This window comes from Choloepus didactylus, chromosome 2 (assembly GCF_015220235.1).
Source record: "Choloepus didactylus isolate mChoDid1 chromosome 2, mChoDid1.pri, whole genome shotgun sequence".
In the NCBI taxonomy this organism is placed as follows: domain Eukaryota; kingdom Metazoa; phylum Chordata; class Mammalia; order Pilosa; family Megalonychidae; genus Choloepus; species Choloepus didactylus.
The window spans coordinates 233,276,479-233,290,578 of record NC_051308.1 but is presented as its reverse complement, the minus strand read 5'-3'; the positions used below and the strand labels follow the sequence as shown (position 1 = coordinate 233,290,578).

At 48.8% G+C, this 14,100-nt stretch overlaps 1 protein-coding gene across 2 annotated transcripts; it reads left to right on the top strand.

The window, feature by feature from the left end:
* Nucleotides 1–13,074, top strand: NECAP2 (NECAP endocytosis associated 2). Of its 2 annotated transcripts, XM_037828396.1 has the most exons (8): nucleotides 1–137; nucleotides 2,291–2,391; nucleotides 4,671–4,775; nucleotides 4,868–4,949; nucleotides 5,958–6,066; nucleotides 8,279–8,456; nucleotides 11,017–11,101; nucleotides 11,818–13,074. In XM_037828396.1, exons 1-8 carry the CDS (start codon nucleotides 46–48, stop codon nucleotides 11,864–11,866), a joined length of 801 nt encoding a protein of 266 aa, XP_037684324.1. In that variant the 5' UTR covers nucleotides 1–45; the 3' UTR covers nucleotides 11,867–13,074. The 2 variants fall into 2 exon arrangements, with proteins under 2 accessions (XP_037684324.1, XP_037684325.1); XM_037828397.1 differs by lacking the exon at nucleotides 11,017–11,101.
* The last annotated feature ends 1,026 nt before the right edge of the window (nucleotides 13,075–14,100 follow it).

The window sequence follows — 14,100 nt, the reverse complement described above, 5'->3', positions numbered from 1 at the left end:
GCGGCCGGGAGGGAGCCGGAAGTTCGGTGGGCTCCGGGCGTCGAGATGGAGGAGTGCGAGTATGAGTCTGTTCTCTGTGTCAAGCCCGAGGTCCACGTCTACCGAATCCCGCCGCGGGCCACCAACCGTGGCTACAGGTGACCGCTCGCTCCTGGGCCGAGCTAGCCCCGACTTAACCCCTTCCTCGCCGCCTCGACACACCCACTGTGGGAGCCTTGGATGGACCCGGCCGATTTAGGGGCGAGGGGAGAGGAAATGGTGCGGCTTCTTCCACTACTAGGCCAGAGCATGGAGGGACATCTATACTTTCGGCCTTCTCAGCCCGACGCTCGGGGCTCCCGGCGGCGGCGAAGGCGTCGAAGCCAGGTCTAGCCCTTGGGGACCTCGGTGGGCCCTCGGGTACCCTAAACTTGGTCGAGGGTGGTGGTGTCACAGGCCTTTCCCTGTCCGCGCTAACCGATGGCCTTGAAGGGATCCTTCAAAAGAGGTGCTGGAGGAGGGGTCCTATCACGGGCGGAAATCCTCGCGGGAAAGGGAGGAGGCCCAGAACCGGCCAAAGGCTGATGGCCGAAGTCCAGAGACCCTCTCGCTGCCCACCTCCCTTCGCGCGAATCTCGCACCTGATAGGAAGTGGAGAGAAATCCAGCCGCACTTCTCTAGGGAAGTGTTCTGAGATAAATAAACACACCTACAGCTTGTAAATGTATGGAGTATTTCTGGAAGGGAACACAGGAAACTGCCTCAGGGGAAGGGAACAGGGTTGGAAGACTTCCCTTCATTGTATCTTTTGTACCATTTGCACTTTATTATCAGTATGTATTATCCACCAAAAGAAAGCAGAAAATATTAAAATCTGAAAGATACACTGGACAGACAGCCTGGCCTATGGCTATTCTGTGCCACTAGGTGGTGGTGAGGGATATGCTGGTATTTGGGGGGTGGGAGGGGTGGCTCTTGAAAGCAGAGTTTGTCCAAGTTATTTGGATATACAGGATTGGCCTGCGCCACTAGAGTGAGGGCGTATCCACGTTCTGGCCTTTCTTATTTTCCAATTGTATTTTCATGGGCTTGTGGTTGATTCTCTAGTGAACAAATATTTATGGAACACCTGCTACATTCATGACATAATTTTAAAATAGTATGATGGAAACAATAGTAAAAACAACAACAAAAAATGCATTTACTTTCTATATACCCTAGAGAGAAAATGCTGACACCCTGTAATATCAAACCAGACATGGGCCACCAAACCAGGGATGGGCATCTACCCCCACCCCCTGTTGGGTTGTCAGTAGGATTGGTCTCGGTCCCCCCAGAGAGTGAGGTTACCAAGTGCTAGGTGTGGCTAATTTGGCGCACAGGAAACTGCTGGCTTCTGCACTTCAGCCTCAGAGCCCTGCTCAGCCTGAGTCTAAAGCCTGTTGCCCTGAGAAGAGGAACTGAAACTGAGTCTGCTGAATTGTGAGTTGAGAGTCTGCATTTGTGTGTCACTTAGAGCACAAGTGTAGGAACTTCCAAGAAAGCCCACTTGGAAACACCCACATTTGGGTGTTTGGGGATTTACTGAGCTCCTTCTTGGAACTAAAATGTGAAGTTGCTACTTTGAAAGAGCAACAAGAGGCAATTGCTGTTAAGTCCCTAGTTTCTTGGGTTTCTTTCTGCCATGAGACCTTTGAGAATATATTTTTTGAACACCTGTTCCCTCTTCTCATGTGTACTGTTGCTCTTGTTTCCTTCCTACTACTAGTTCGTCCCCAGTGTACTTTTCCTCCAGAAGGTCTCTAGTGGTTCCAAATGGTCACTCTGACCCTGCAGCATAGGAGTGTCTTAGAACAGAAACAATAGGCCTCAGTAACTACTTCCTCTACAGAAAGTAAACTAGAAGTCCTGCTGCACTGAAAAGGTCTCTAAGGCTAGAACAAGGGTCAGCAAACTACTACCCACTGTGTTTTATGGCCCACAAGCTCAGAATGGTTTTTACAGTTTTACATGCTTGAAAATAAGTTAAGACTATTTCATGACACATGAAAATTATGTAAAATTCAAATTTCATTTTCCCTGATATTTTATTGACATATAGCCACACTGTGTAGAAAACACCTCTTCCTGCTCTCAACAGCAGAGTTGAATAGTTGCAACAGAGAACATAAGGCCTGCAAAGCTGAAAATATTTTCTGTTGGCCTCTTTACCAAACAACATGTGCCAACCCCTGGTCTGGAACAAGTAACCCACATGCCTTCCCATTCTCACCCTGGGCATTGGTGGCAACTCTGGTTTTTGTCCCCTTAGGGCTGCGGAGTGGCAGCTGGACCAGCCATCGTGGAGTGGCCGCCTGCGGATCACTGCGAAAGGGCAGATCGCCTACATCAAGCTGGAGGACAGAACCTCAGGTAAAGGCAAGGAGGCCTGTGGGGGGCTGAGGTGCCACAGCACTTGCATTCTAAAGGGAGAAGCATCTTGGGGCTTGCCAAGGCTGCTCAGGGCCCATGGGAGTCTGTCCTGGAAATCAGAGACTCCAGTGTACCTTTAAGCTGTCTCCATTCACCTACTTAGTTGTAGAAACCACTGTCTCCAGGTGTAAAAGAGAAGATTTCCTGTCAAGAAGCACCTGTTCCTTTTGGAGGGTCTTAGGAAAATGCTAATTTTGGAGACCAAGGAGAGGAGACCTGCAGATTGGTCCCAAGTAGGAAGCCCTGGAACTTGCCTTGAAGACAAACTGGCGAAAACATGCAGCCTTCTGCTGCTTCTCAGTCAGGGATTCTGTTTATCAACTAAGTGGTAACTCCCCAGAGCTGACCACACCCATTAACTGAAGAAGCTGGAAACTCTCCTACTCAGCTCTTTCTGTGGTGAGAGGACAAGCAAAGCTGGGTAGTGTCGGGGTCAGCTGGCAGATGTCGCCTTTGGGGAAATCTCTCTGGCAGTCCTATGCTGCCATTGCCTTTGGATAAGCTGTGGAGGGCAGCATAGCTGGGAGTACATCCAGCCTGGGGCCCAGAGTGGATTGGGCACAGGGCCTGCTCCATTAGGTCTCATGGCACTTGGTCATTTGTTTTCTTAATGTGTAAAGATTTTCTCTCTGTGGGGCAGAAAAATGTGCAGAGATTTAGAGGTAGAACTGGCTGCTGCTTCTGCTTGGGCTGTGGGACCTTGGGCAAGCCACATGACCTCTGGAGCCTTGGCCTCCTTTTTGTTGAAATGGGGGTGACATTAGTCCCTACTTCACGCGGTTGTTAGAAAGATAAAGTGAGAAGGTGTGTGTGAAATTGTTTTATGAACTGCAATGTGATGGAAAACATTGATTTGTTCTCCTGGAACATGGGGTTGGCAGGGTGAGTATTGGCTGCAGGGGAGTTTGAAGAGGCAGCTTCTGTGACTGGGACAGATTTCTGGCTGTGAGAGTTGTTGGAACATCCCAGGTGGTGTCACAAGGCAACACCTTTCCTGGGGGGTCCTTGGAAACTGTGACTAACATACCTCCTAGTGTAACAGCTACCTCTCAGGGATGCTCTTAGCTTGGGTAATGTTCATCTTGTCCAGTTGAAATAACAAGTCTATCACTTTAGGCAAAGGTTTCTCAGCCTCAGTACTACTAACATTTGGGGCCAGCAGAGGCTTTGTATGTGTGTGTTGGGGGACTGTCAAGTACAAGGAAGGATGTTTAGCAGTATCCCTGGCCTCTACCCACTAGCTACCAGTAGAACCTCCAAGTTGTGACAATCAAAAATGTCTCTAGACATTTCCACATGTCCCTTGATGGGGAGAGGGAGCAAAACCACTCCTGGTTGAGAACTACTGCTTTAGGCTAAAGGCAGCCCAGTGAGTCCTGAGTCTTGGGTACCAAACTAAGGGTAGATAAATTGGAAAGAAGCTGCAGGTTTTAGGGCTATCAGTTTTGGTTCAGTTCAGTCTTTGTTGCAGTCTCCTCTGAACCATAGGACTTGGGAGAAAATATTTTGTGAAATGCTTAAAGCACCAACAGAGGTCTATGCATGTGACTGTGATCCCAGTCAAATGCCCACAGGAAGCTTGTATTGCACTGGACTGTGGAAGCAGTAGTGACAAGGGAATGCATTTCGTGAGAGCTCCCTTTAAACCAGTCACTCTTTTGCTCTGTCTCTGAGATTGAATGAAATCAGCCTGCTTCAGATTCCTCTATGGGTGCAGAAACCTCCTTCTTTCTTCTGGGCTCACCCACAGCTCTTACAGCCCTGCCTCAGATGCTAGGCCTTTCCTGAAGGTGTGATTCACCTAAGCCATGGCTCACCTGCTCCAGGGCCCTCAGAGTGTTCCGGTAGGTGATGTGAATGGGTGGCCAGCAGCTCCAGCCTGTCATTTCATATGGGAAATGGAGCCCAGGATTGCTAGAGCTTCCGATTTTAGAAGCCCAAAATCTGGATGATTTTATGTGTAACCTGATTTTGAAATGTTTGTCAGTGAAACAAAAAATTAAAACTGTGGGCTGGATTTGACCTCTAGGCCACCTCTGACTTAAGTCTTTCCTTAGTTATGTTACCTGTGTCTTCCCTTCAGCAAGAATAGATTTGATTTGAATCTCTGAAGGTCTGCCTGAGCCCACAAGGGTGAGCAACAAAGGCTGGCTCCAGTAATATGATAGAACTGTCAGGCTGAGAGGGGGTTCAAGGCTTACCCCAACTTAAACTTCCAGGGGAGCTCTTTGCTCAGGCACCAGTGGATCAGTTTCCTGGCACTGCTGTGGAGAGCGTGACAGATTCCAGCAGATACTTCGTTATCCGCATCGAAGACGGAAATGGTATGTGTGGGCCTTGGTGATTCCTCCTCGTGAGAAAGTATTTTCCTCTTCCTGCCTCTGGGATGTGGGATTGATTGTGTGTTGTCCCCCAGGACGACGAGCATTTATTGGAGTTGGCTTCGGGGACCGAGGGGATGCCTTTGACTTCAATGTTGCATTGCAGGACCATTTCAAGTGAGTGGTCTCTTGGTGACACATGCTCATGCCCCTTTCCTTTTCTCAGGATAGAATGATTTCCCAGGTTAGGAAACCCAGGGTGTTTGTATGTGATTTGTCTGCCATAGAGCCTCAGGAAAACTCCTTTGAGGCAGGCCTCTCTTCTCTCCACTGCCAGTCTTCATCTCTGCTTTCAAGTCATCTGCTTTTCTCGAGGCCCGTCTCTACCATCTCAGTCAGCTGGCCCTCGCAGTGCCAGTCATGTCTCTTCCCCTACTAGGTTGCTAAGCAGCCAAAGCCCTTGTCAGTCTCCCTTGGGCTTCCTGGGCCTGCTCCTCCATGACGTAAAAGTAGGGGCTGGATTCCCAGGCCATCCACCAGGCGCCCTAGTGGTCCTTTATGAAGCTAAATGACCAGGTAGGAGATACTTCTTCCTTGCCATCCACAGTACTCCACTTCCAGCTGCCAGCCAATGGGGATGCCCAGCCACCCATGTGGGCTCTTTGGCTCTTCCCTGACCTGGTATTCCTGCCCCGGGTGGCTGCTGGATGGGATGCTTTATGGAGGCTGTGTTTATCTCTCCTTCCTGGGCATCAGTCTTGCCTCACCATCTACCTTATAAGCCTTTGGGGGGTATGCAGAGACCCCATCTTATTAGTTCTCATGCCAAGTGCTGGGGAGGAGAGGGCCAGCTACTGAAATTCCGTAACAGCTAATGAGTGCTAGATGGTGAGCTAGAGCTCTCTGCCTAGGTGATCTTGCCGAATTCTGTTAGCGATCTTTAAGACATAAAGAATTGTCCCATTTTGCTGATGAGGAAACTGAAGTGCATATAGCTACTTAAGTATGTGAGTCAGGATTTGAATTCAGGCCTAATTCCCAGGCCTGCACTCTTTCTGCCATCCAGTACCACGTCAGTAGGTCTCGTCCTGGGCCGATGGCAAGTGGCATATGAGTGTGCGAGTGAGTGCAGGGCAGCTGGTCTCCTCTTCCTTCCTCAACTTTCTTGTCTTCTTCTCTCCACAGGTGGGTGAAACAGCAGTGTGAATTTGCAAAACAAGCCCAGAATCCAGACCAAGGCCCCAAATTGGATCTGGGCTTCAAGGAGGGCCAGACCATCAAGATCAACATTGCAGTGAGTCCCACCCTTTCTTGGCCACGTGATCCTTGTGGCCACCAAACCCAGACTAGCACCAAACTTTCACTCTTTTCCCACAGTTTGGTTCCATCCATTCAGCACATGTTTATTGAGCAGCTGCCTTGTGCCAGGTAACCATGCCAGGGGGGAACAAGAAGCTTCTGCTCTCGTAGAGCTCAGAGTTGAGCTGAGTTGGGCAAGTAAAGCTGTGATTACAGCATGGCAGGAAAAGAGATGTCCTGGTGGCTCCTAGAGGAGGGGACACAGCCCAGAGCTGAGGGAACCAAGGAAAGCTTCCTGGAAGAAGTGATCTGAAAGCAGGTGAAGAGAGGTCAAAGGCTGATTCAGGTGGAGGGAATAGCATGTGCAAAGGCTCGGAGTTGAGCAGGAGCATCAGTCATTTTCTGCCAGAGCTGGCGTTTCTGTCATGGCTGTTAGAGAGGTCCGGGGGGCATCAGTGTGCTCATCCTAAGCTGTGCTAGGCCTTGTGCCTTGGTTGAGAAAGATTTGGGGGAGCTCCAGGCCAGAAGACATCAAGGCGGGTCCCCAGTAGCTGGCCAGTGAGCCTTTGATCAGGGTGGTTGTGGGCAGAGCAGCTCCTGCTGCTGGTGTTGATGGGGCTCCTGTGTCTCCATTCTGAGCTGCCCTGCAACTGGCTTTCCCCCTTCTGGCTCCTTTGCCCCTTGCTTGTGGCAACCAGTCCTTTGGCAGCAGGAAAAGGTTGGGGTGGGCTGGGTTGCCAAGACTTGTAGGAGTGGAGTGAGAGGATTGAGTTGGGGCCATAATCTGGGGGAATCAGGGACCAAATGGATTTGTTTTTTAAACAAACTTTTTAACCCTAAACTAATGCTCTCCCTCCTTATTTACTATGTCTTTCTCTTCTTTTCTGCTTCATGCTGGTGATGATTTGGGACCCTTGAAGTTGGCCAACTGGCCCTTAAGAGAAAATGCAGGTCAAATCCAGTGAACTGGTTGGGATGTGATTCTTTCTCTTGCTTGGAGGAAACTAGCATTTACTGAACATCAGCTGTGTGCCAGGTAGTGTTTTCAGGCACTTTCACACATGAATTAAATATCCTTCCCCTTTCATAGATGAGGACATTGAAGCTCAGAGAGGTTAAGGAACTTGCCCAGGGCCATAGAACTAGAAATAACTGGCAAAGCTGTATTCACGTGGGTAGATCTTTTGACCTCATGGCTGTGGTCTTGCCATTTGATTAAAAATCTGCTTTCCTTACAAGTAAGCAACCACATCATCTTCTGTAACTTACTTTGGTTTCTGGCTCATGCTTTGTGCTTAGTTTTTGTTTTTTTAACATTTTATTGAAGGTGGAATATGCATACAAAAAACGGACAGATCATAAATGCGGAACTCAGTGAATTTTTAACAACAGGACTTACCCACACAAACAGGTGCCCAGATCAAGAAGCAGAAAGTTATCAGCACTCTGGAAGCCCCTCTCCCTCTCCTTCCTGGATTAACCACTCTCCTGACTTGGAACATCTTCGAGTTTGCCTGGTTTTTAACTGCTATGAATTCAATCATGTACTTTATGCTCTTTCGTGAATGGCTTTTCTTTTATTCATAAAGTATTTGTGAGACTTTTCCATATTGTATATGTAGTCTGTTCATTCTCACTGTCGTAGCATATTCCATTGTGAGAGAGACCCTGTTTATTTATCCATTTTAACAGATAATGGGCATTTAGAGAGTTTCCAGTTTGTGGCTGTTACACATAGTGCTGCTGGGGACGTTCACGTCCATGTCTTTTGCACATGTGTCTGCATTTCTAGGAGTAGAATTCCAGGGTTGTAAATTCATCTGTTCCACTTTGGTAGGTTCTTTCAGACAGTTTTCCCAGTTTATGCTGCTACCAGCAGTGCCATATTCCTGTCTACACTTAGTGTTTTCCATTTGAGCCATTCTGCTGGGTGTGTAATGGCATATCCTTGTAGTTTTGATTGGCATTTCTCTGATGATGATTGAAGTCAGGTACTTGGTTATAAAACTGCCAGAGTTTTGATAGTTTTAGCATTGTGATGCACTGACTACAGCTCTTAACAATCAAGGTGCCAGGTGGCTCTTGACCCCCTTTTGGTTATACAGACATTGCAGCCTGGGGGCCATGTGGGCCTCTGCTCCTGGGTTTCTGAGAGTGCCTGGGACTCCAGCAGAACTGACCAATTGGCATTCCTTTCTTCTCTTTAGAACATGAAGAAGAAGGAAGGAGCAGCGGGGACTCCCCGAGCCCGGCCCGCCAGCACAGGAGGACTGAGCTTGCTTCCTCCTCCTCCAGGGGGGAAATCTTCCACCCTGATCCCTCCCCCCGGGGAGCAGTTTTCTGTGGGGGGCTCCCTAGCCCAGCCAGCAGTTGCTCCCAGTTCAGGTCAGTGCTCAGGTGGTGACTGAACTTTCTGCTGAATCTGTACCTTAGGGGTTCCTCTTCCCCCTGGCAAGTGAGGCACTGTGGTGTTCTCTCCTTCACACACACTGGTTTGTCCTTAGTACTTGTAGGTGTCAAACTCGGGAGGCAGGCACCACAGCTATGACCTACACACACTGGGTAGAGACTCCTCTGCTCCCCTAGGTCCCACCACTTACCCCTCCAAGGTGTCTGCCCTCCCCTGTGAAATCATAGGCCTTAGGTTCCTGGTTCCGAGTGGCTGCTCAGTTGGTACTTACTGAGTGAGTGGGTGATGGAGGCACAGTCTGTGCTCCCAGGGAGCTCAGATCTAGTAGGAGAGGTGAGTCTTGAGCACAAAAACCAAATGTCTGGAGGGGAGATTCACTTATGGCCCGAGTGATCTGGGGAGGCTCTGGAAGGGGTGCAGTTGAGCTGGGCCTTGAAGGAAGGAGATTGGGGCAAGGATTGGTTGGCAGTCTCAGCAGTGAGGAGAGTATAAGTAGGGCTCAGATATGTAAATACCTGGTATGTTTGGGGAGACGGATGTATGTACAGTATGTAAAAGTATGTAAAAATGAGTGGGGGGAAATAAAATTGGAGACGTGGTTTGGAGCAAGCTCCTCAGTGGAGGTCTAGTTGGCAGGATGCTGAGAGGCTTGTGCTGGTGCTTGTCCCAGGATGTAAGGACAGCCTTTTGGAGACCCTGGGTTTCTGGAAGTTAGTGCCTGTTGCCAGGCTTTGAGTGTGCTAGGATGCCAGCCCCTTCACCTTAACCTCCCCACCCTGCCTACCCAGCTTGATGCATGTGGCCTTCCCAGGCTGGCTGGCTGTCACCCGCTTGTTTCTCCATATAGTTCTCCCCAGGTTCTTAGGGGGATCTCAAGAGTCCCCAACACTGGCTCCCCTATCTGGAGGTCAGACTTCAAACCTCAGCCCTGTGGGGAATACCCCAAGTCAGAAGAGCGGCAGGAGTAGCCATCAGGGAGCCCCTGCCCTGGCTGACATCAAGAATTATTCTTTAATCATTGTTGCTCAGAGTGGGGTCACAGGACCATCTGCCTTGGCCTCACTGGGAGCTGGGATGGAATCTGCATTCTGAATGTGTTCCCTTTGTTATTTGTATGCTCACTATGCTCTGTGCGCTCTAGTCCTAGGCCTGCCTTCAGGTACTGGTGCATTTTTGACAGATACTATGGAGTGCCTGCCATGTGCCAGGCAGAGTTTTAAGCACTGAGGATACTGCATAAAGTCCCTGCCCTCAAGAGCTTAGATTCTGATGAGCATGACAAGCAGCTAGCTGGCATGTCTACAAACACAATGGTTTTACACAATAGGGTCCTGAAGAGCACTTAGGCATGCTCCCAAATCAGACTGCCTAAGTTCAGGTTCTAGCCCACCAGCTGTGTGAACGTCAGAAAATTGCTCCCTTCTCTGTACCTGACTTGCCTCACCTGTAGTATGGAGATATTAATAACACCATCAACACAGGTTTCTTGTGAGGAGCAAATGAGCAAATTCATGTGTAGCACATAGAACAGTCCCTAGAACATTGTAGGTACTCACTGAATGTTAGCTCTCATTTTTTATTAACATTGTCATTCTCATCACTGTGTGCCAGGCCTGTGCTAAGCACTACACATATATTAACTCATTGCATCCTCACCCCGGTCCTATGAAGTAGCCACTGTTATTGTCCCCATTTTAGAGATAAGGAAACCTAGACTTAGCGACCTGCACAGTCACATGGCTAGTCCTGACCAGTCTTCCCCCAGGGGCTGTGGTGAGATCAAATGCAATAACATACATTAAGCACTTAATAAGCTGTAAATCTCATAATCCGTTGAGGGCCCTAGTTTTATCTGGACTCCCTGCCCAGAACAGTTTGAAATAACACGTTAGTGGGAAGGCAGAGGGTGGTAGGCACACACTCTTCAGAAGGGACAGTTGGCAGCACTGGGGGAGGTGTCAGTAAAGCACAGGAGTAGGCACTGCAGCCCCCTTATGCCCACCCACCTTGGTGAGCAGATGTACACAGATATCAGCTCTCCCAGAAGGCCCTCCCCAACCCCTAAGGCAGTCCAGGTCCTTGGGACTTGGCACCTGTCTGGCACATAATGTACACTCCACAGCATTGGTTGATCCAGATGCTGACTTGCCGGATTCACAAGAAGATGATCTTGCGGTTTTGCTGGGCATCTGCCATTCGAGAAGCCAGGGCAGTGCACTGTAAAATGTAGACATATTTCCACCGTGGGCAGTGAAAACAAAGTCAGCTTCAGATAGGAGTGATAGATGACATGGGACTCACTCTCGCTGCCACCCTCCCCTCCTGGTATGTGGCCTTTTTTTCCTCCAGGAACTCTCGAGGGCTCATGAGAATTTGGTGGAAACAGGGAAGCTCACTGTTGATTTATTGCCTGAAAGTCCATCTCTCAGTGTCTTTCTCAGCCACCTGATTTGGGGGTCACTGAGACAACTGAAAGAAGTCTCTGACTCCCCTGTTTCTTCTTTTCCTGCCACTTGAACTTGGGGACATCAATAGGAGGTGCCACCATGTCCTGGCTGCAGCCCAAGCCTGCCACTACTGCTACCACCGACATCTGGGGAGATTTTACCAAATCCACAGGGTGAGGAGGATCCCATTCTCTGCTGTCTGCCTGGGGTCAGGGCTGTTTCTCTGAAAACGTGGGGTGCTCCAAACCCCTTCCTTCTGTTGTTTAGAGTAACAGCTCCAATTTGGACATTTTCAGGCTGGCCAGAGAACAGAGTCCCAGAGTCCCCACTTGTTGCACATTTGTCTCTGTGAAGGCTTTTGCAGCTCTCCACTGCTAGACGGAGTCCTTTCAACCATCGTACCAAGAGCTTCAGCTTTTCCCCAGCACCTCCCTCTTCTCGAGCCACCCCCCACCCCCCGAGAAGTCAGGACCCAGATTCATTCTATTAAAGCCTCAGAGGCAAGGTCTCTTGCTTTCTCTGACTCCATAAAATGTCAGGCCTTCACTTGGGGTCAGGGGGAAAAGAAGCTAAATTCCTATTGCACTATTGTTTATATGCTCTAGGATAGGGGTCAGCAAACTTTTCCTGTAAAGGACTAGATAGCAAATACAGGCTTGGTGGGCCATTTGGTCTTGGTCACAACTACTCATTGCTGCTGTTACAGCATCCAGACAACATGTGAATAGGTGGGTGTGACTGTCTCCCAGGCCATAGTTTGCTGATCCCTGCTCTAGAATATTCAGGGACTGAATTCACGAAGCTCTTTCTGCCCAGAGAATAGCCAACTTTTATCTGCTTTGTTTTTTCAAATACTTGACCGTGTCCCCTTCCCCGTCTTCCCTTATAGGTCGACTTCCAGCCAGACTCCGCCAGGCACAGGCTGGGTCCAGTTCTGACCTGAGCACTACTGTCTCTCCTCATATTTCTGGGAAGGAGCCGCCTCATCTGGGCCAAAGGAAGGAGCACGAAGCACTCCCCAGCTGGCCTCTGTTTGGAGCATGACTCTCTCCTTCCTCCTTGCTTGGCTTCCTTGACAGACTGGGCATGTTAGGAGTAAACTGGCACCTTGACACACTGTCACACTGGTTGGTCCCTGGGATTCAAGAATACAACCAGAACACGGGAGAAGAAAAGCTCTGAGACTCTGAGACTTGACTTCTTCCATCCAAATGACCTGTATTAAACCCAGGCCCCCCAAAAGGGTTAAGTTTGCTGCCTGGATTCAGATCAGCCCTTCTCAGGGTTTACATGTCACATGATCACCATTCGGAAGGAGGGCTTTCTGCCCTCCCAGTGGCTGTAGCCACTTAAGTCGGGGCCTTCCAGAAGAGGGATTCTTTCCTGAGTTCTAGCAGCCTATAGGCCGCAGCTTGAACATTCAGTCTGGAGGGAAATTGAGAGTGTTAGGCAGCTGTTTATTTTCTTTTTAACCTTTGCTTTGCTAATGTGCTGATCTGCATTAACTCCTTGTGTTTGTGAAAGGGACTGCTTCTGCTTTGTGCCCCAGCAGCGCTTCTGAGGGCATTCCTCTCTGCCAGCCTCGGGCTGGCCCTGAGCCTCAGGAAGCAGTGTTTCTCTCTGCCAAGTTGCCTGGTTTCCACGTCTTCCAAGCCAGATGGGCAGTGCAGAGCCGGGGCAGGTGCTGGAAGCCAGATGGACCTGTGTTTGGGCGGGAGGGGAAACTGTTCCCATGGGAGAGGAAACTGTTCTCATGGAGGGGATCGGCCTCCTGGTCCGCTGGCAGCTCTCTGGGGCTGTCAGTGCAGTTCCTGGCTGCTTTAAGGTTTCCCCTTTGTGGTTCCTGAAGTGCCTTGTCTGCAGAAAACCTCTTAACTTTCTTTTCTCCTTCAGAGACTGTGAATGACAGAGAGAAGGAGCTAGGGGTGAACTGGAAGTCTGGGGTTGCCTAAGTTACTGGTTCATAAGAAAGAATTTTATTTGAGTATACATCTGAAGTTCTTTTTATTGACTCATTTTACCTCTCAGTTGAAAGATTTCTTTTCTGAAAGGTCAAGAAAGACCATGAACTGAAAAAAAGTGTTGGCTTTTTTGTGGGACCAGATTTCTAAGATAAAAAGAAAATAAATATTTTTACTTCTGTCAATACATGTCAAAGATGGAAGTGTTTTGGGCAGCATGTCTGCTAAACCCTCCAGGATGTCACAGCGAGACTTACAGCCACTGCTGTCGCCCTTGACCATGTGTCCTTATTTGAAGCCCAGGGTCAGACATTAGACTGGCCAGAGAGAGAATTAGACCCGGATGTCCTGAGGCAACCAATCATTTCTCTCCTGTGCAGATAGAAGAGCAAGTCTTTGCATGCCCTTGGGACAACAGTGAAAGTAGTTGCTTGAATCATTCTCTGTTACGTGTAGTTCTCTTGTGGAGACTTGGGTGAAAAGAGCTGTGCTAGAGGATCTGGCTCCTTGCCTTCCTCCCACAGGACTTCCACATGGACGCATCTCCCTAAGTAGTAAGGGTATTCGGATTCATAGCAGCTAAAAAACAAAAAGCAAACCACACTTAATATGCCCAAGAGGTCTGTAAGAAAGATGCAAGTTTTATGGTTGGGTTTTGGAAATAGCCACTCGGGATAATTAACACTGTAAGAGATGAGAAAGAAAATAAAAACTGAGGATCCTCTTGCCCATTTAATAAGAAGAATGAGATCACATCAAAGGATTCTCAGGAGTAGTAACCATTTTTTCATCTGTTTATATCCTGTTACTTAACTGGAGTGAGTTACTTCTTCATAAGTGCTTGAAGGCTGGGAATGAGAAAGCTTAGACTTAGAGGAAACCCTGAATTAGAAGTAGTAAATACTGTTGAAGGTAAGTGCTTGGGTTCTGGAGACACCTGGGCTTCGGGTCTAGTTGGTCCATTTAGATATGTGATCTCAGGCTCCTTAACCTCTGAGTGTCACTCAGGTGAGGCATGTAAAGCACTGGCAGGTGCCCACTGTATAGTTTAACCTTAATTAATGGTACCTGGAATCAGGTAACACACCCAGCACCGTTAATTGTCTTGCTGAGGAGGAGACAGCTGAAGAGGAATCTAACCTGAAGAGGGGTCTGATGAGGGCAGTTTCATGCTCTCCATCATTAACGGGAATCTCAGCTGAAAAAAAAAC